General features: G+C 45.0%; 1 protein-coding gene across 1 annotated transcript; it reads left to right on the top strand.

The window, feature by feature from the left end:
• Positions 1 to 5382: 5382 nt before the first annotated feature.
• MTFR2 (mitochondrial fission regulator 2) lies at positions 5383 to 20792 on the top strand. The gene is given in 8 exon segments (XM_023651167.2): positions 5383 to 5938; positions 9860 to 9964; positions 10416 to 10528; positions 11735 to 11964; positions 13657 to 14014; positions 18490 to 18664; positions 20454 to 20481; positions 20484 to 20792. Coding segments are annotated over 8 exon segments (1251 nt in total). The 5' UTR covers positions 5383 to 5875; the 3' UTR covers positions 20663 to 20792.
• The last annotated feature ends 285 nt before the right edge of the window (positions 20793 to 21077 follow it).

Here is a 21077-nt window from a genome sequence, read left to right as displayed (position 1 = left end):
TCAGGAGTGCTGTGCTGCTCTGCATTACCTGCCACTCAACATTCAGAGCTGTGTTTATTCAAGTGCTTGCTTTATTAAATTGGATATCAACTGAAATTACCAGTGATAATTTAAAAAAAAACTAAGTTGATTCCCATCACAACATTGAAAGAATGTAGCAATAATGCAGCATTTATGTTTAAGTCTTACGTCATTTATGATGTGCCAAATCTTTGGGTGACAAATAATTTACTGTTAGCTGTAAGACAATCAAATTATTTGAAATCTTTATGAAGTAGAATTTTTTTATTCTTGTTACTTGGACCGTGACAAGATTGAAAATTATGAGTTGATTATCACTAAAAATGCAAAGTATTAAGTGGAAACATTAGGAATACTGATGGACTGTCTGGGTGATCCAGAAGCAGAGTAAGACTGGAAGGACAACCTTTAGTTTTTCAGTGTTCTGGGTTTTAACCAACTCTTTTTAGGCGATTGACAAGAGTCCAGGCATACTTACTTGTGAACGTACAATTGTATCAGAAAACAGATTGCAGAATCTCTCAAATCATCTGACTCTCCTAAAAATACTGGAGCCAGAGAATCAAGCAGCAGTTCTCCTTCATGCCTTCAGAGAGGTCTAGCTATGGCAGAGTATTTTGTTCAAAAATAGTATGAGTATTTGTAAACACGCAAGACCTTTGTATTCAAACACTAAGCATAACCTGAAATTTCCTACATAGAAATTACTTAAAGGTTCATATAAATAGAAATCCTGCTCTTTAGACTGTAAACATTTAACTTAGATTTTGTAGTTTTAGTATTACTACAATAGCAATTTGTAGATATATAGGTAGTAGATCTCAACTCTTTTCCATTAATCGTTTTTATTGTCAATATAAAAAATTTCAGGACAATTTAATTGGGAACATTTTAATATCAAGGAAAATCTTGGTCTTAGTTTCAAGTGTTTAAATTTTTTTAATAAATAATTGGAAAGTCATAACCTTTAAGACGTGTCTGCTCTCTTCAACGGCACTGGTCCCATTACTGCCACCCCTGAGAGGCTTCAAGGTCTGCAGAGCAGAAGGGAAAAGGCCCTGAGTACAAATGTGAAATTTGAACTTGGCTGTGTACCCAGTCTGGAGGCCACCCTTTAATGAGACCCGTGGTTAAGGTCCGAGAGGCCGTTACTTACTTATGTAGGATGTTGTGTTGTGCCCCATTGCTTAAGATAATTATGCTAATTTTGAGTTCGCATACCTAATCAGCTAAAATTTAGGCTTGTGTCACAAGGCTAATAGATTCTACGAGCAGTTGGCAAGATTGAGTACACATCCTTCTAGCTTTTGTCTAAACCAGCCCTCAGCCTCTCTGAGCCTCTCTGCATTAATTCACTGAAAAAATAGCGGGGTGTAAAGATGAATAAAAAATTCTTGGTCATGGGCATCCAGAACATAGTATGATGACTGACTATAATGTATTATTAGTGGTTCTGGAAAAATGGAAAAATACGTCTAAGATAAGACCAAATGCCTATGGACAGCATTTGCAGTTAAAGGAGGTAACTGGCTTTCTCCACATACCCCCAAATACCACTGGATGGGGACAGACCACCAAACTGCCTGGGTTGGTTTCTGTGCGAGTAGAAGGAAGAATTGGAGCAGTTTACCCCAGGGAGTGTGAAAGGGACCTGCCAGTGCCAGACTTTGAGGGACAGGACCCCATGCTGAGGAGAAAGTACTGAAAGGGGAATCAAATTGAGCAGGACAGAGACAACAGACAAGGAGAGGGCCTGGTACAGAGCAGTGGGCTCACTCTGCTCCCCGCGATCGGAGCCAGTCAGTCACGAGCTAGGGATGGAGAAAGGAAGTTTAGTCAGATCAAGTGGCACAGTCTGGAAGATGGTGGAGTAACGTCTCAAAAACCCGTCTTCCAGGATTATGGAATCTTGAGGCATTTCTATAGGGAAATGGGCAGTGAGGAGGGGGTTTCCTTCAGGTATGATGGACTCCAGGGTCTTTTATTGTACCCTTCGTATGCCAGCTGCGATGAATCCCTGTGGGTGTGTTTGCCGCCTGTGGTCAGCCTGTTCCTCGAGAGAAACTCAGAACAAAGTTTTAATTTATCAAGCTATTGGGGAGCACATGTGTAAGTGGAGGCTGTAAATCAGGAGAGCATGTGGATTTCTTAGAGTACCTGCAGAGCAGCCAGTACTCACACAGAGGAGGGGCTGGGCCCATTTACCGTAGCAAGATGGACTCACAGGCCTAGATCAAGCTGGAGGAGGGGAACATAGCCAGGAAAATGTTAGAAAGCCACCGTATTTCTGAGCATTACTCAAAAACAACAGAAAAGGTAGCTCTGTAAAGTCCGAAAAGCTTTCCTGAATCCTGCATCATTCTAGAAGTTCAGGAAAATAATTTCATGTGAAAGTGAGCAACAGAAAAACATTAATGTCAAATTTCATAAAAGGTGGTCAGGATGAGGTACAGTGGGTCCCTGCCTTATCCCCGGGGATACTGGAACCGGCAAACAGTTACCATTGATGATTAAGTATCTAGATACTAAAGTTTTTTCCTTTTTGCAATTATTGATTACAGCTTTTAGCTGTTTGACCCACCCATTGTTAACTGTGCTGCTTAGGCAATATGCTGTCTGACTCCACTAGGCCCTACAGATAGCATCTCCCTGGAGCCTGGGTCACCACGGTAGTGGGTGTGTGAGCTGTTGTTCAGGAATTAGAACCCCTTGTCCATTTCAGGCTGGTTGAGAACATCAACTGGGCCTGAGCAGATGTCTGTAAGCAACCTTTTGACATCAAGAGGCTAAAAACTCCACCCTCAGATCATGCCTACGCTGCCATTTTGTGAGCATGGGTCCTATGAAAAGGCGTGGAGTCTGACTACGTTTTTGCAGATGATCAATGATCTCATCTCTCCTCATCTCCAATCACCTCTCCACATTTCAGACCACCTCGCTCCCTACCCCATAAATACCTCTGAGTCCCTGTTTTCTGGGAAGTGGTTTTGGGACTCCTGCTCTCGCTTCCTCATGTGGCTGCCTTGTGATTAAACCCTCTTGTTGCAATCTCCTCGTCCTGGTGTTTGGCTCTCCGGATGGCGGGCAAAAACGAACCTGGGTCGGTAACAATACCTCTCCCAATGCATCCCTGAAAACGGGAGTAGCACTGAGCCCTGCGTGTACTAAGTTTTTTCTTTTACGTGTATGCCTGTGATAATGTTTATGTATTTAGGCGCGGTAAAAGGCTAACAGTAATACATTGAACAACTGAAATGTATACAGTAATAAAAGTTATGTCATAACTGAGACAGCTGGAAGTGACTAATGGTGGGTAGGGTGTCCAGCATTGCTGCACAAAGGGTGGGTCACATCCAGGACAGGACAGCGGCATGGCACAATACTTGATCAAGCTGCTTAGAGTGGCGTGCAGTTTAAAGCAGGAATGATTTCTGGAATTGTCCATTTTGTGTTTTTGGACCACCAGGGAATGGAAACTGTGGGAATTGAAGCCAGGGATAAGGGGGACCAGTGTGTGTGTGAATGCTTTAGTAAACGTAGAATGGACGAAGGTGCTCCGCGAAATGAATTGTGGGGAAAGCTGCCAGCAAAGCATCCCTGGAGGACGGTGCTGCTGCCCTGGGCCCGCCTTGCTACCCAAATCTTGAGCTGAGCATTGAGCTCTGTCGACAGTGCAGCCTGAAGGCGGGTTTGGTTCTCAAGGGATGGTTTCACTCTGGCCCTATTATGTGCTGTATTTGTTACCAGACTGGAAAGGGAGGAGGTTCTAAGTTCGTTATTTATTCACTTATGAGGACAAAAGGGAACTTGAGAAAATTGTGTGAGGAGTTCCACGCAGCGTTGCTGGTCCGCTTGTCTTCTGCTTTTACTCCGTCCAACACCCCTCTCCTGTCCCTACTTTCATCCTTAGGTAGCTTAGAAATAAACACTACTGTTCTGCCAGTTGCTTAGTTCCAAGCCTTGCTTGGTGTCTGCTTTCTCTCATTGCATATCCAATTATTTTACTCAACAAGTATTGACTGAATGCCTGTTATGTACCAGGCACTCTTCTAAAGCACTGGAGACACAGCATGGGTCAAAACAAAGTCCCTGTTCTGGAGTTTAGTCTAGTTGCGGGAAGGGGAGCATAAATATACATGGTCACAAGTGCTATGAGGAAAGAGAAGTCCCAGTGGCAGAGCGGTTAGTGAAGTTCACTCACTCGGGCTTCGGGCCCAGGGTTCCCCCCGTTCAGTCCTGGGGGTGGACATGGCACTGCTCATCAGGCCATGTAGAGGTGCGTCCCACATGCCACAACTAGAATATACAACTATGCGCTGGGGAGCTTTGGGGAGAAAAAAAATACAAGGAAGATTGGCAACAGATGTTAACTCAGGTGCCCATCTTTAAAAAAAAAGAGTGGAGAGAGATGCCGTTCATGGATGGTGGGCAGAGAAGGCGTCTCCGAGGTCTCCACTAGCCCGTAAGCTCCAAGCGCAAGGGCCCCAGCTGCCTCACTCCTTGTGCGTTTCCCGCGCTCGGAGGGTGCCCGGTGCACAGGACACACACTGTTAGTCGATGGCTGACCGTTGTGAACTACAGAGAAAGTCCTCCATTTCTCATGATGTCCGCCGGCAGCAGGCACAGCTCATCTTAAACTGTCAGGTCACGCCGGGGCTTTCTCGCTGAAATAGAAGAGGAAACTGTTGTCTCTTAGGAAGCCAGCGACCCGAGAGCTGACATCTGTCATGGCTTAGTCATCACTGGACGTCCTAGCTAGGCCAGGCAGTGTCGGGCGTATCTGGTAGCCTAGATAATCAGGCCGCAGATCCCCGAGGACAGGGCTGCGTTTCTGCCAGTCTCATAAGCACTTAACAGACATTTGCTGAATGAACAAATGATCAAAACAATAAATCTCCACTCTCCACGGAGAGCGGACTTGAGAGAGGGCCTCGCTTTGGGTCCGCATATAAGGGGCGACACACTTTCCCTGCGAAGATCTGCGTGGGACCCCAACTCCGGACCGCCGGCCCGGCTCCAAGGCCCAAAGAGGCTGCAGAACCCCGGCGAATGCGGATGCGACCGCGCCCGAGAACCCGGAACCGCGTCCTGCGCGTGCGCCCGCGTCCCAGCGCAGCCTGCCCCGCCCACCAGCTGCCTCTTGGCTTCCATTGGCTGCCTCGCAGAAGGCCCGCCCTCTTGCCTTGCAAGCTCCCCAAACCTGACGTCTCTGCGCAGCCAATCACAAGCAGCAGTCCCCAGCGTTGTCCAATGAGCTCGGGTGCGGGGCGCGGCCCGCGAAGTTTGATTTTCCGGTTGGGACGCGGAAGCGGCGAGCCGGGCCCGGAGGCGGCGGCAGGTGGGTGGCGCGCGGGCGGCGGCGGCGGGGGCTGCAGGCCAGCCCGGGGCGGGGGCGCTGAGCCCTGCGGCTCGACCCGGCGGCTGCGCGTTTGGGAGCCGGGCCACCGCGAGCGACCGACCCGCGCCGCTCCCGGCTGGGGTCGCGTCCTCGTCTGCACCGCGGGCGGGTGGGGCGAGCAGCTGTCTCTGCTCGGGTCCGGCCGCCCGACCCGCGCGGCCCCGGCACCTTCGGGAGGGGTCTCGCCTGGCGCTCCTGCCGAGTGTTCGGTCTCGGCCAGGACGTCCCCGAGCTGCCCTGCGGTGTCCGCGGACCTGGGGTACCCCCCCCCGCCCAACTGGAGCGCGGTGCTGGCGGAGGTGCAAGGTGGAGCGGGAGGGCTCGTCCCGGCGGCGTTATACGGTTCATGCGGCCGTTATTTATTCGTCCAGAGTAATGCCTTCTGAGCTTTTTTTCCTGAAGGTATCAAGAAACTGACCATGTTCCCTTGAAGTGGCTTATGTGTTTGCTTCCTCCATGTCTCTCGTGTTGAATATCTTAAGAGAGATGCTGGGATATTTTGGCGTTCCTATAGACCAGGTAAATGTCTTTTAATGGGTTTGAATGAAGCTGTTGTATTTGTTCTTGGGTCTCATTTTGAAAATCATTTACAGGTGAACATTTAATGTAAGGCGAAATTGTTACTTTAGGTGTAACAGAGGTGAGTTTCCAATAGTATGGCTTTGATAGTTTGAGTTTGAAAAGGGACGAGATTATTAGGAACCTATTTACCTGACAGGTCAAATGCCAGCAAAAGATACAAACGAAGCAAAATATAGATACGACCTTCGTAGAATTACATTTATCGAATAGATAAAAATATATTTTGAATTATAGTGGTTTTATTTAAGGTAACTTAAGTTTGATATTTGTATAGAATGGCAAGTTATAGCTCAACAAATTCAGAATAAATTTTAAGAAGAGAGGGTGATGTAGGTCTGAGAATTACAAGCAAATCCAGTTTTGTCTCCTTATTGAACGCCTGCTACATGTAAGACAGTATGTTTGGTTTGGCGGTTGAGATAGAGTAGTGATACATGGTTCATGTATTTATGATGCTTAAAATATGAGGAATAAGAAACGCACACAGATAATTACAAGACTGAATATAAGAAAGACACAAAATAGTAGGGGAGCTTACAGAATGGGCAAATCATCACTATTGGGTGTGGTGAATTAGAAGAAAGCACTCAAGGATAATTCCAAGGTTTTAAACAAAAGTAAGTTGAAGAATGATGGTGCCATTATTATAAATAGGCAACTCAGTGTGAGGAACTAGTTTTAGGTTGGGAATAAGGTGAGCCCAGATGAGCTGTTGGAATATACAAATACAAATATCCTGCAGGTAATTGGCTGTGTGGTTCTGGAATGTGGGAAGGAAAAGAGATTCAGGCATGGCGTTCTCTGTGTTATTTTGATATTTAAACCCATGGACTTTGATGGCATAATGGAAGACGTCATTGGATGTTATTGCAGTATTTGAATTTCAGAAACAGTGAGGTTGAAGATGACGAGGACTGAGTAATAGTTGAAGATTTGCTTATCATTAGATTACGGATGCATTTAGGGATTTCTGTAGGTGGAGAGAGACAGCATATTGTAGTGGTTTGATGAATGACTGAAGAAGAGAAGTAGCATCAGTGACCTTTTTTGAAAAGCTTGTGAAGAGAAATGGAGAGGGGCCATCAACTTGAAGGGGCTGTAAGATTGAAATTTTCTTTTTCTTTTCAGCGTTAGAGGTAACTTTAGCATGTTTTGCAGGCTGTGGGGCAGAACCTCATGGACAGGAAATAGTTTAAGATACAAATGAGATAGAGCGATTGAGCAATGCAGGGAATATAAATAAATAAGCCTTGGAAAGAAGACGGACAGTCAAGAGTAGAATAAAAGCGAGAGATGGTGGAGAGATTTTGAATGGAGGGAAATGAAAATTGAGGTGTGTCGAATTGCATCCTTGTTTTCTCAGTGAGAGCGGAGGCAAGGCCACCTGCAGGTAATGGAAGTGAGGACATAGGGGGTTTCAGAGATCAGTGATTGCTTTGGGCAACACAGTAGAGATCAGAACGTGTTGTGAGGGGGTGGCAGAATTCCTGTGCAGAATACCCAGCTGAAGTCAGCGTGGATTGGTAGTCTTTCCAAATATTGTCACTTTGTGATTTTTTTCCCCTAGCTAAGAGTAGTTGGAGTAGTTTGTCCGTTAGTAATACGAGAACACATGATATCAAGAGGATGAACCATTTTTGAGTGGCACTGAGCCTATCACTGAAACAATTAATTTGAAAATCCCCGCTTGGTAGGAAAGTCAGTAAAGTCAAAATGAGTATGCTGGACCAGGAAGGGGAGAAGGAGGTGAAATCATGAGAGTGGTGAAGATGTCAATGGCAGTGAAGGCGTGAGAGAGTTAGAAGGACAGGAGTTTCTCAGGACGGAAATTCCGGAGAGCGAGATGAAGGTACCATCCAGGTTAACCAGGAGTCGGGTGGCTTTGTCTGCAGTGTGTGGCCCTCACTGTAGCGGGCCTCGAGGCCTGTGGTTCTTGGCAAGGGTGCAGGTATGGGGGGTCTGGAGAGCATTTTGAATAGAATTGCTCAGGCCGGCAGAGATTCTAGTGACAACAGGCCTGGGACCTGTGTCCTCTAGGCTGCGCTCTTCAATATGGTGGCCACTGGCCACATGTCACCTTTAAGTATTCTTGAAATGTCTGACTTGAGAGCTGCTATAGGTGTAAAATATACAGTGGATTTTGAAGACTTAGTATATAAAAAAAGAATGTAAAATGATCTCATTAATTTTGAAAATATTGATTACATGTTGAAATAACATACGTATCGAGTTAAATAAAATATATTAAGAAAATTAATTTCATCTGGCTCTTTCTACTTTTTCAAATATGGCTCCTAGAAAATTTGGTTCACATATGTGGCTTGTGTTTTATTTCTTTTGAAGAGCACCTTCTGAGGCGATCCTAGTATGTGTGTGGTTAAGAACCACTGCCCTGAAGGACTCAAAAGGAATGTGAACACGTCTCTGCCGGCAAAGGGTTCACAGTCTAATGCCGGGAGAGAAAACTGCGGGTGAAGAGAAGTGACCTGGAATTAGGTGCCCAGGAGAGCAGCAACAGCCACATGTGTAGAGGAGTACGAATCTGACAGTTGAAAACTGACCTAGTGCTCGGGCTGGAGTTAGACCAGAGCCCCAGGCCCACGGGTACGTGCCTGGCAGTTGGGGCAATATTGGCTTGTTTTTGAGACAGTGCGGAAAATTGCTTAACCCAAAGAACCTGTGTTCTTGTTAATGGACGGTGCCACGTTAGTTTGGGCGGACTGAATAGGGCCAAGAGGCAGGAGACCTTTGAGGGTGGTTGAGAAGGGTTACGAAATGCATGGAGTACGTTGTGGAGGCTGAGCTGGCAGAACTGAGGGAAGGTTGTGAGGCGGGTCGATGGAATCAGTATTTAATGTGAGACTCAGGTGTTCGCACGTGATCAGATAAGTTCAGAGCCCTTACCACTTAAATGGAGGAATGGTGTGACTTCGCACAGAAGGATTCTGTGTGCTGACGACTTCGAGATCCTCTCCCGCCCTGGTTTTTCTCAGCTAGTCCTAAGGCTTTGATTTTTACCTCTATCAGGTATTCCGTGTGCCAGTGATTCCCAATTCCATCTCTCTAATCCCAGTTTTTCTCCTCAGTTCTGGAACAGTATCCATCTGCTTACAGCTTATATCCATGAGGATGCTAATGGGATGCTGCCTATAGCTGTTGCTCATAATAAACGTTGTCCTTGTTATAGGATCTTAGGAAAAATGAAAAGTCCAATTTTTAATGTTTTTTAAAGAGAAAGTGTTTTCTTTGTGTTAAACTCTCTGCCAAAAGAATAAATGTTATGTCATGTTTTTGGGGGAGGTTCCTATGGGAATATGGGGAGCCCAAGCTAAAGGACACAGTGTTGAGTTATAGCGGCACACTTCACTTCTATTATCTTTTCAAGAACTGGCTTCCAGCACGTAGATTCCATTGCAAGTAAAGAATCTTCAATTGTTAGGACCTGATTCGTTCATGCCCCTCTTTATCTCTTCTTTAAAGGAGGTTTTTGATTGGGCCAAAAGGCGGGATTTTTAGCTGGGAGGAGGGGAGGCAATTTTTCTGAACAAAGTTTCCCAAGGTATTTGGACATTCTCGGAAATAAAACAAAATGAATTTGTGGTTCTCTCCTAAAAGATTTCCCTTCCTGGAATGTATATATATTCACTCTTATCCTTTTTTTTTTTTTAAATACAATTAAAAAAGACAATAAGTTTGAATTCTTTGAGGAAGGTACTTTGAGCACACCATCTATATTTTCTTTTTCTTTTTTTTAATTTTCTTTTTAAAAATTAGTGGCATTGCTTCTTTGACTTTTTTTTCGTAGATATCTAAACATGCTTACCGAGTCCTTTTCAAACAATGCTTTGTGTTAAGTAGGTTTTGCAGATTTGGGAAAATAAAGGCTACGGCTCAGCGCGGAGTGTTGTTCGGATTATTGGAAACATTCTTCCTTTAGAGCCCTGCCCCAGGCCTCATTTTGAGGTAAGTCGGTCAGCACGTGTCGTTTAAGCACCATGTGGGAAATAATGCTGGGTGCTTCTAGGGGTATAGGGTTGAACAAGGGAAGAAATGTTTCCTGAAAGCCAAAAGCCATTTGTCTACCCCTGGAAACAAGGCATTTCACATGTGTTTTTGTGTTTATTTAAATAGTTACACTCAAGGTGGGCGGGTGCCGAGTGACCTGAGTAGCTTGTCTTTTCTTCTGGCTGGTATTTTATGACAGATGGCATTAACCCCGGGGGGAGAATACGACTACATGTGTAGACTTATGAATAACATTTTCCTCAGTATTTTTTCTTGCTAACAGGTGCATGTTTTTCTATGGAAGACCCTTTTCCTTTTCCCTCTGTTGGGTTTTAGCTCGCTGAATTTCCGCGGGCCTGGGTGTCCCCGCTCCCTGCGGAGCAGTGACTCTTTTTCCTTTTCCCTTTAGCTGACCCCAGTCTTGACCTCTGCAGACTCTGCTAACTGTGGATCTGTAGTTCCATCTTTTGCTGATACTTTGTTTGTGGCAAATGATGAAGAGGCCCGTTATCTCAGATTTAGGTAATTTTACATACTTATCTTGGAAGTGGGGTGTGGGCTGTAATCGGAGTTCTTGCATGTGCTGGAGTTTGTTCAGACTAATTGAGCCTGTTTGTTTTGTCTGTCTCTGTACTAAGCTGAGTCCTACTAATATCTTTCTAATAAGGATGACTAGCTGTTTCTCATATTTAGCCAGTTTTGGTGTTTTTTTGAGGAAGATCAGCCCTGAGCTAACATCTGCTGCTAGTCCTCCTCTTTTTGCTGAGGAAGACTGGCCCTGAGCTAACATCCGTGCCCATCTTCCTCTACTTTATATGTGGGACGCCTACCACAGCGTGGCTTGACAAACGGTGCCATGTCTGTACCCAGGGTTGGGACCAGTGAACCCTGGGCCGCCGAAGCAGAACGTGCGAACTTAACCGCTGTGCCACCGGGCCGGCCCTAGACAGTTTTTTTTATGCACGTTTAAACCTAACACCAAGCCTAGGAAGGAGTGATAGATAGTAAAAGGGTATCAGAATCACAGTGTTTATTTTTAGGAGAAAGCTGTTTCCTATCCTAGATACGAGGTTCATTTTGCTTTACGTATTTAGCCAAAACTTATATTGTTCTTATTGTGCACCAGGCAATGATGTTCAATATATTTCAAAATTTGGATCTGTTACTCCTGCGGAGTGCTAACTTACGTGTTAGTATATTCAGATTCAGGCGGTAGGCACCACAGGGTCAATCATTCAGATATTCTGGCTAAATTGATCATGCATGAAACTGGTCAATTTTCAAAATGTAAGAATGCCATAAAATTACCCCTAACATAATACTGAATATAAGACCCTTCAGTGCTGTATATTCAGAATGTGTAGAATTCCTAAATAAACCAACTTTATTTCTAAATAAATAAACTTGTGTTTAAAGCTAATAGACAGAACAGTTACAGGATAATTATTTTTGTTTTATAATCTAAAAGCAAGGTTTGTTCCTTCGTTCACTGACCACTTATTGGTCACCTATTAAAAACTACCTTCTGTTCTCTACATTGAGAATACAAGTTACATAGGAGGCTGTGCTTATCCTCAGTGAGTCTGGAGACAATCATGGGATAAGGAGAGTAACTCTCGTTTTGTTTTGGTATCTTTATTCTTTGACTGAAAGAATTTATTCCTCTTGGCAAATTTCCCTCTCTCTTCTCTCTCTTTCTCTCCATTTCTTTTTTCCTTCCACCCACAGAAATAGTATATGGAAAAATGAAGAAGAGGAGGAAGTTGAATACCCTGTGCACCTGGTTTGGGATCCATCGTCACCGGCTCTAAGACGTAACAAACCAATGAGAAATGATCCGCCTGTAAGTGAAGCTGCAATTAAAAAAATAGCCGCCCTTGAGGATGAGCTGGCTTCGCTCCGCTCTCGGATTGCTGCGATCGTGCGGCTGCAGGAGCTGAAAACCAGCACAGGCTCCGGTGGGTGACGCGCGGGGCTGCGGTCTCAGTGAGGTGACACTTAGTAGTATGGGCATCAGTGCGGCCCTGAGCGAGGATGTCTGATGCTAAAGTAGCTTGTGAATGACATTAGATGTGAAAGATGTTGGGCATATAAGACTATGTCTGATGTGTGTTTAAAGTGAATTAAGCCAGGGGGTGGCCCCGTGGCCAAGTGGTTAAGTTTGCATGCTCCACTGTAGCGGCCCAGGGTTTCGCTGGTTCGAATCCTGGGCACGGACATGGCACTGCTCGTCAGGCCATGTTGAGGCGGCATCCCACGTGCCACAACTAGAAGGACCTGCAACTAAGATATACAACTATGTACCGGGGGGATTTGGGGAGATAAAGCAGAAAAAAAAAAAAAAAAGACTGGCAACAGTTGTTAGCTCAGGTGCCAATCTTTAGAAAAAAAAAAAAGTGAATTAAGCCACATTTACAGTGAGGGAGTGGCTTGGTTTGAGGAAGAGCTGGCTATACTGCCGAACATTCTACTTTTCTATTAAGAAGCCGTTTTCTAAGAATGCTTTCCTAACTTTTCAGATAAGCGCTGGGAATTTAAGAGGAGGAATGCGTTAATTTGAAAGAAGAGTATAGATTTGAGCCTTCATATTTTTGTAGTTTGAAGTTATTGCTGCTATAATGCCACCAAGTTAGGCGGATAATGTTTTCCAGGTGACCCTTTTCTAAATTTTTAGACATAACTTGCTTTAACCAACACACACACACACACACACACACAAAAGTGTATATATACATAAATGATTTATATATAATGCATAGTATTTATATAGGATATATTTATCATATATAACTTATATGCAACTATTATATAATGTGTAATAATTAAAATGAGATACACACACTTTCTTTTCAGCAATCGTGTTTCACACGACTTTTCAGAAGCGAATCTGTTGTGACGAAGTTAAGTGCTCAGTCCTCGTCTTAGGCTCCCGCCTAGAAGGTGTTTGCGTGGGTGTTTCTGCAGTGTTGTTGCAGGGTGAATATGCCAGTTTGAGTGTTTCTATCTACAAGTCGTTGATCATATATGTTTTTTCAATTTATTCAGGTTTCCTTAGGCTTTTTTCTTTCTTTGATGGGAAAGATTCGCTCTGAGCTAACATCTGTTGCCAATCTTCCTCTCTCTTTTTTCGTTTTTCTCCCCAAAGCCCCAGTACGTAGTTGTCTATTCTAGTTGTAGGTCCTTCTAATTCTTCTGTGTGGGACGCCACCTCAGCATGGCTACTGACAGACGAGTGGTGTGGTTCCACACCCGGGAACTGAACCTGGGCTGCCAAAGTGGAGCAAGCGGAACTTTAACCCCTAGGCCATCAGGGCTGGCTTTTGTTGATCATCTTTTAGCTTTTTTAAATAGAGGATGAAATTCAGATTGTATGTGACTTACTGAAAAAGCACTTATTATTTTCTCTTTAAAATGCATTCTTCCTTACCCGCTTTAAGGGCCTACACAGAAAATCCTAATTGGATTAAAAATAAACTTACTATTTGGCTTGATGCTTACAGAAATTACTAAGCAGATGGGACTGCTTCTCCTTCCTAGCCACCAAATCATTATTTTAGTAGCATTACAGAAATTGTTCCTGTTTTGGTTCTAATTAGTGTTACCTTGGAGAGAATTTTGCCGGATTTTTAAACAGACTACTTTGTTTTCAGGCTCCTTTGACTTGAATGACGGGCCTGGTGGTTTGGGACAAACGCCATCGTCAGTGGCTGCTCAACTCAGCGCTGAACCGGATCCATTCTCAAGTTCATTGCTTCCCTCTCCCCCTCCTCCACCACCACTACCCCCTCAGTTTTCTTCTCTGCAGCCTCCATGTTCTCCTCTTGTACAACCAGGATCTAAGAATATTTGTGACTCAGATAATTCAGCAGCTGAAATGAAAAAACAGCACCCAGGTGCTTGTCAGACTATTTATAGTCATTGTCCAAAAAACCAGAACAATAAAGATATTCCAAACATGCTGGACGTTCTAAAGGATCTGAATAAGGTGAAACTCCGTGCAGTTGAACGGTACGTGGTCAGGATTTGAGAAATTTTATCAGTGCTGTTTTAAAAAATTACTATATTGACCAAAGTAAACATACATAAGTCTTTTATTCCTCAGTTAGACACAAAGAGAGGAGAGAATCATTTTCAAATTTTCTGACTCCTCTAGTATATTATCTCTGTATTTTTGAAACAGCTTACCTCTCTTGCTATTTGTTGCTATTTTAATTATATCTGCTTTGCATTGTTAAAGATTAGAAACATGTTCTCGTAGACGTTCTGCACCCTAACACATGAGCACACACCCTTCTCATTACATCTTCCTGCCGTAGTTGTTACAATCTTTAGTTAAATCAGTGTTCAGAATTTACATCCTTTTTATGCCAGTAAACATTTACAGGGAAGCCATTTCATACAGTATGATTGCATTTTGTTTGTTTTTTTGTTGGAGTTAATCCTCTCTGAGTTCCATTTCTTTCTTTTTTGAAATTCCTCTCCAGAAGCCCGGGGTCCTGCTCCACCTCACTGTTGCCCTCCAGCCTGCTACGCTGTCATCATCCTAGGGGTTTCCTTCACCACCGTCATGGGCATTCTCTTACTTTTCTCCTGTTGCATCCCCCTTTTCCTGGGTGTCGTAACTTCCCATAGCTTCCTGAGAAAGGGTGCATAAAAGGTAGATTATTTTGAGACCTTGCATGTCTGAAAATGTTATTATTTTATTCTCACACTTAATTGCTAGTTTGGCTGGAAAAATAATAGGCAGAAAGCCATTTTCCTCAGAATTTTGAAGACATTGTTCCATTAATTTCTAGCTTCCAGTGTTCCTGTTGAGAAGGTGATGTCATTCTGACTCTTGGTACTCTCTATCAGACCTGTTTCTTTATTCTTGAAGCATTTAAGATCTTCTCATTAGTCCTGGTGTTCTGAAATTTCAGGACGATGTGCCCTGGGGAGCTCTTTTCTATTTCTTATCCTGGGCACTTGTGGACTCAATCAATCTAGGGTTTTAGGCCCTTCCTTTTTGGAAACCTCTTATAAACATTTCTCTGATAGTTTTCACCCACGCTTTCCCTCTGTTCTTTTCCTGGAGCTCCTACGAGAAGTTTGAATGCCAGAATGATTCCTCTTAGCCTCATATCTTTCCTTTACTGTTTTCTTTCTCTTTGCTTTTCTATTATACTTTCTAAGAAAATTCTTTAACTTACCTTTCAGCTCTTCTATTGCATTTTCCCCTGACATCATATTTTTAATTTGCAAGAGCCGTTTCTTTGAATGCTCCTTTTCTGTGTCTTCCTGCTTCTGTTTGTCTTATTCCTCTGAAGATATTAACTATATAGTTTTAAGTTTCCTTTTGCTTTTGAATTATCTCTATTTTTCCTGAGTTCCTCTTTTCCTCTTGTTGATTTTGGTCTCCATCTTTAGTTTTGGAGCCTTAAGTTTCTGGTGATTCTTGGCTATACTTTCACGTTTAGAAATGAGGCGAGGAGATGATTGAAGGTTCCTTGTGTGAGGCGGGCTTGCTAACTGGTGGGCTTCACAATTTAGTGATAGAGCAGAGGACCTGACCATTTTGTTGGCCAGACCCCATAGGTCAGCAGCTGTATGTCTTTTCTTTGTGGCTGAGAGTTTTCCTAGAAAGTTCTTCAGTCTCCTTCTTGGCCAGGAGAGATGGGGATTACACAGCGGGTGCAAGCCAGGTGTTTCGAGAGCTGAGTCGGGAAAGAGCAAAGGGATGCGCTCATCATTCAGTGTGTACTTTCCTGCATCCCCCTGTTTTCAGGAGGGCAGCTCACCTTGCAGTCTCCTCACCTTCGTCAGCTCCCAGCTTCCAGCACTTTGCTGCAATTCTGGTAATCTCTGTCTTTGTGCGTATACATCTTTTTCATTTCTTTATTGTCATTTCAGTAGGATTTCACAGAGATCTGCCATGGTCACTTGGGAGTCCCTCAGTGAGGTTTTGGTGAGAAAATAAATAGATTTTCCATATAACAGTGTTAGGACAGATAAGTCATTTCCTTATTGATGAGGTTATGATATGATCCTTGTATAGGGCAGCAAGTACAGGGAAAAATCCTGTGGCTGTGTGTGCACACTTGGTCCCAGCTAGATTGCTTACTGGTATCAGTGGGCCCTGTCAGTGTAAAATGGTGACTCTGACTTTTTCCGTCATTGGAGAAACAGCTAAGGGGCCAGCAGACTATAACCTCCATCCCCCTATTCTCTGGTGTTTCTACAACGAACCTGTATTACACATGGCTGCGAAGTCAGATGAGACTTCCCGCGTATTTACGTTTACAGATTTCCTACCCTTGTTCCCTGACTCCCATCTTATTACAGCGAATGAAGTGTCCTTGTTCACATCCAGGCTCTCCCCTTGGTCGCTGGTTCCCCTTCTCTCTTATCTTCTCAAGGATTTCACTTAAAATTATCCCTTCTGTCTTCTGCATCATCAAGTTTTCCTTCTTTACTTTATTCTTCTCACACCTGAGTATTTCCCAGCTTCGAAACACATACCCCCAGCTGTCACTGTTCTCTGTCCCCTTTCTGGTATGAATTCTCCATGTTGTCTATAGTTTGTTTCCATTTCTCGCTGCCGCCGTCTACCCACTGGAATATGGTGTCTGTCCCATCACTCTGTTGAAAACTGCTCTTGTCAAGGTCACCAGTGACCCTGTGTTGCTAAATCCAATGGTCAGTTCTTTTTTTTTTTATAGATTGGCCCTGAGCTAACATCTGTTACCAATCTTTTTTTTCTTCTTCTTCTTCTCCCCAAAGTCCCCCAGTACATGGTTGTATATTCTAGTTGTGGGTCCTTCTAGTTGTGGCATGTGGGATGCTGCCTCAATGTGGCCTGATGAGCGGTGCCATGTCCACGCCCAGGATCTGAACCAGTGAAACTCTGGGCCGCTGAAGCGGAGTGCGTGAACTTAACCACTGGGCCACGGGGCCGGCCCTGATGGTCAGTTCTCATTGCTCCTCTTACTTGATGGCTGGGTAGCGTTTGATACAGCTGTGGTTCTCTCCTCCTTGGAACGCTTTCTTCACTTGGCTTCGAGGAAATCACACGTGGTTTTCCTCTCACCTCATTGTCCGCTCCTTCTCACTCCTTTGCTCACTCTCCCTCCAGTGTCGGCGTGTCCGAGGCTCAGCCCGCAGCCTCGTTCCTTCTCCATCCACATTGTGCCTTTGGTGAGAATGGCTGTCCATCACACAGCTATAAGCTAATGACTGCTGCGCTGATGTTTCTGTCCCTGACTCTCCTCTGAGCCCCGTCCCTACTTGACAGCTGCCTGCTTGATGTCTTCGTTTGCCTGCCTCACAGGTGTCCCAAGTGCTTATGTCCAAACGGGGCTCTTCCTTCCTACCTGTTCCCTTCTTCCGCCTTGAGCACCTGTTCTTGCCCAAGTCTTTTGCATCTCAGTAAATGGCAGCACCGTCACCCACTGCTCAGTCCAAAGATCTAGGAATTATCTTTGTCTTTCTTTTCCTTTCCATCCCGTATCCTTTCCATCAGCATATAGCTCAAATCTGTGGACCCTCGTGACCCAGCTGCCCCCGCCCCGTCCAAGCCGCCGTCTTCTCCAGCTGGGACTCTGCACTGGCCTCCTAACTAGTCCCTGTTTTCGTTCTTGCCTCCTTATCTTTCTCCGTGGACCAACCAGGGTGGGCCTTTAAAAGCGGAAGTTGGATCATGCCATTTCCTGCCTAAAACCCTGTGGTGGGTTCCAGTGTGCTTAGAATACAGTACAGACACCTCGCGGTGGCCCGTAAGTCCCCCAGGATCCAGCCCTCGCTTCCCTTGTGGGCCTCATGTCCTGCTTCCCTCGTGCTCGCTGCCTCTGGCTGTGCCTGTCTGTCCTTTTCCATACGCTGGGTCCTTGCTGTGTGTCCCCCGGATGTTCACGCTCACACTGACCCCTCGCCGTTCCCTTGGAGGATGTCGTCTCAGAGGCTTTCCTGACCACCTCGTCTGCAGGGCTTCCGCCCCGTCACCCCCGCCATGGTAGTCACAGCATTACTGCTGCTTCCTTGGTCACTGATGGTCTCTGCCACCAGAGTGTTCCCTGGCGCGGGACACTGCTCCACACTCGAGGCGTGGGACGGAGCCTGGAGTAGCAGTAGGCATTAAGTGGAGACTGGATGAACAGTTAGCCTAATGGTTTTCTTTTCATGAACTCTGTAGTCCTTTTAAGAGTTCTTAGATATTTCTTTAAATTTTCCACTGAAAATTTAGAAAATTTAAAATAAAGATCTTCAGCACAGAGATATTTGATAAATCCCAGGTCATAAGAAGGTTGTGGTGGAGCCCCATCCACGTGCTCTGTTGGTTTTCTGATTCCCAATTCACTGTGCCCTCCAGGTTGCTTATTCCATGCCAGAATTTCCAATGTCTTGAAGACGAATTAGATTGTAATATGTTATGCTTGTATTCCTGCTGTGTTTGTCAGTAAGGAGCTTAAATTACACAGTTTTAATTTAGTCAATTTTTTTAAAAATAGGTCACCTGGAGGGAGACCCCTTCACAAGAGGAAGAGACACAGCTCACCCTGGGACCCCGTGGCTTTAATATCCCGTGCGCTGAAGCAGAAATTTGCGTTCCAAGAAGACGATTCCTTTGAGAAAGAAAATAGGTCTTGGGAGTCTTCTCCCTTTTCTAGTCCAGAAGCTTCAAGGGTGAGCGATGATAATGTGAAGTCCGATTTTCAGTGTTTCTGAAGTGTATGGTTGGGATAAATCTTTGCCTTCACGTTCTCTCGAAGTGATTCTGCAGAATGGGCTGCACACTTGTTTGTTGACGCTGCTAGTGTTTCTGTTGTTTCTGTTAACTTTTGCTTGCTCAGTTTAGCTTTTAGCCTACTATGAAGTTATTTTGAAATAAAACCCTTAATTTGAAAAATACGTGTGCGTAAGTTTGTAATGGTCTATCTAGACAGGTGCTGACGCGCTGTGGCTGTCTGCAGTGTGAAGCGGGTTCTGAAACTTTGAAAGGACCAGAGAAGGAGGGCGCGATGGATCCAACCTAACCCTAGTCAGATGTGCACACTCTAATGTTTTTCTCAGTCAGACACAAAGATTTTGGATTATTTAAACAGAATGTTAACTGTGCTTTTACAAGAGCAAATGGCATCGTAATTGTCTTCAGCGACAGAGCTTCTTGGTTGTGCAAAAGGACACACGTTGTATTCCAAACACTTGACCCTCAAGACTGCTCCTTCCTTGAAGTCTCTCTTCTCTAATTCACACGTGATTCTAGTTTTGGGGGTGGTCTTCCCATCTCAGAGTTTAGTGGAGGGAGTACCTGAGAATACGCCGTGGAAGGAGAGGACTGTGACGGGGGCAGCATCTAAAGTCGGCTGGATCGCACTGAGGAGTGGTGGCTGTCAGCCGAGGACGAGACGGACAAACTAAGAAGCAGACGGCGACGAAGGAGACAGCAGAGTGGGAAATGGTCCCTCTCCTTCCCGCCATGTGGTCTCGGGGTCACCGTGTGTGCGCCTGCGCGCAGTCTCCAGTGTTTATCATCTTGACTCAGTTATGTTCTTAACTCTAAGAAGGCAAAAGTGTGTAGTTTACCTTAGGACTGTTGCAATCAAAAAACATAAATGTGCCTAAAAATAAGTGTTTAACATTTGTGTAGAAATTTATATCTTGCAAAGTCCTTTTTCCCTCATTTCCTTTGATCTTCACAGCAACAGCCTAAAAAAAAAAAAAAGAAAAATGCACCCAGGCCAGTTACCTGTTTTACACATGAGGAAAATGAGCCCCTCGGTGCTTAAGTAATCTGGCCGTGAGCCCACATCTAATGGGCAGAGCAGTGACCAGAACTTGGTTTATTAAAACTCCAGGATGTTTGAAAACCCCCAGTTACTGAAGAAACTCTGGAGCGGAACACGCTGTCCCCGTGGTAGTGGATGAGGGGGTGTTACCGGGTGTCTCAGACTGTTCCCCGGCCTTAGCATTTCTCTCCAACCACGAGCATCGTAGAGAAAGAATGGAATCTGTCTGTATTTTTTTTCTTCTCCCCAAAGCCCCCCAGTACATAGCTGCATATTCTAGTTGTAGGTCCTTCTGGTTGTGCTACGTGGGACGCCACCGCAGCATGGCCTGATGAGCGGTGCCATGTCCGTGCCCAGGATCCAAACCACAAAACCCTGGGCCACTGAAGCAGAGCGCGCAAACTTAACCACTTGGCCCCGGGGCGGCCCCTTTCTCTTTATTTTCTAGCACCTAGCTTGGGGCTGGACACACATGCTCCCTGTGGTCGGCTGGGAGGGCTCATGCCCTGCGGCTGAGACGTCTTGCTCGCTCTCGTGTCCTCAGCTCTGCCACAGCCCCAGCATGGAGCTCGCTCCCAGACAGCTGCGCACTGTTGGAGGAGTTAACCCGAGGGTGCCGTGGTGCTGGCGGGCCGTTCTTTTTCACATTAGAATAATTCCTCTGTCCAGAATTTGCTTTATTTCAGTTTGGACATCACATTTCCCAGTCAGAAGGACTGAGCTAAAGGAAGAACTGACAGACACAAAAGACGTTGACCAAGGTGTGCACGCTGCGAGCTGTGCCTGCGCTCCCGAGGAGGCATCACAGACGCACACCGGCCAGCCTTTCACGAGGCGTGGAAGGAGCGCGTCTTCTGTTACGTGGGTAAATGAAGTCTGTACACGGGGTCTGTGAGTGCAGGGCTGCGAAGAGTCTTGACTTAAGAATTCCTGTCTCTGGTCTTGGAAGATCCAGCAGCTACCTGGGTACTGGTGATAGTTAGGTGTATGGACTTTTTAAATGTATTTAGTTAGTGCTATTAAAAGCTGAATACACACTGAATGATTTTCCTAAGAGCTAAACAGTAAGTGACCTGGTGTTTCCCATTAGAGAACAGTCAGCTCTCGCTGTAAGGTAACAAACCATTTTAGTGGATTGAGAAAGTTCTGTAAACTACGTGTGTATTGTAGCACTCAGCAAACCATGGTGTACTTGGGTTTTTAAAAACAATTTCTTAAAGCAATTATGACTTCCTAATTTAAGAGCCTTTGCATCTTTTAAAAACTGATGGTGATCTGATTGACTGGCCTCCAGCAACTGGGAGATTTTC

This window comes from Equus caballus, chromosome 10 (genome assembly GCF_041296265.1).
Source record: "Equus caballus isolate H_3958 breed thoroughbred chromosome 10, TB-T2T, whole genome shotgun sequence".
NCBI classification, from domain to species: domain Eukaryota; kingdom Metazoa; phylum Chordata; class Mammalia; order Perissodactyla; family Equidae; genus Equus; species Equus caballus.
Note: the sequence above shows the minus strand (reverse complement) of the source record. Positions and strands in the feature narration are given on the sequence as shown.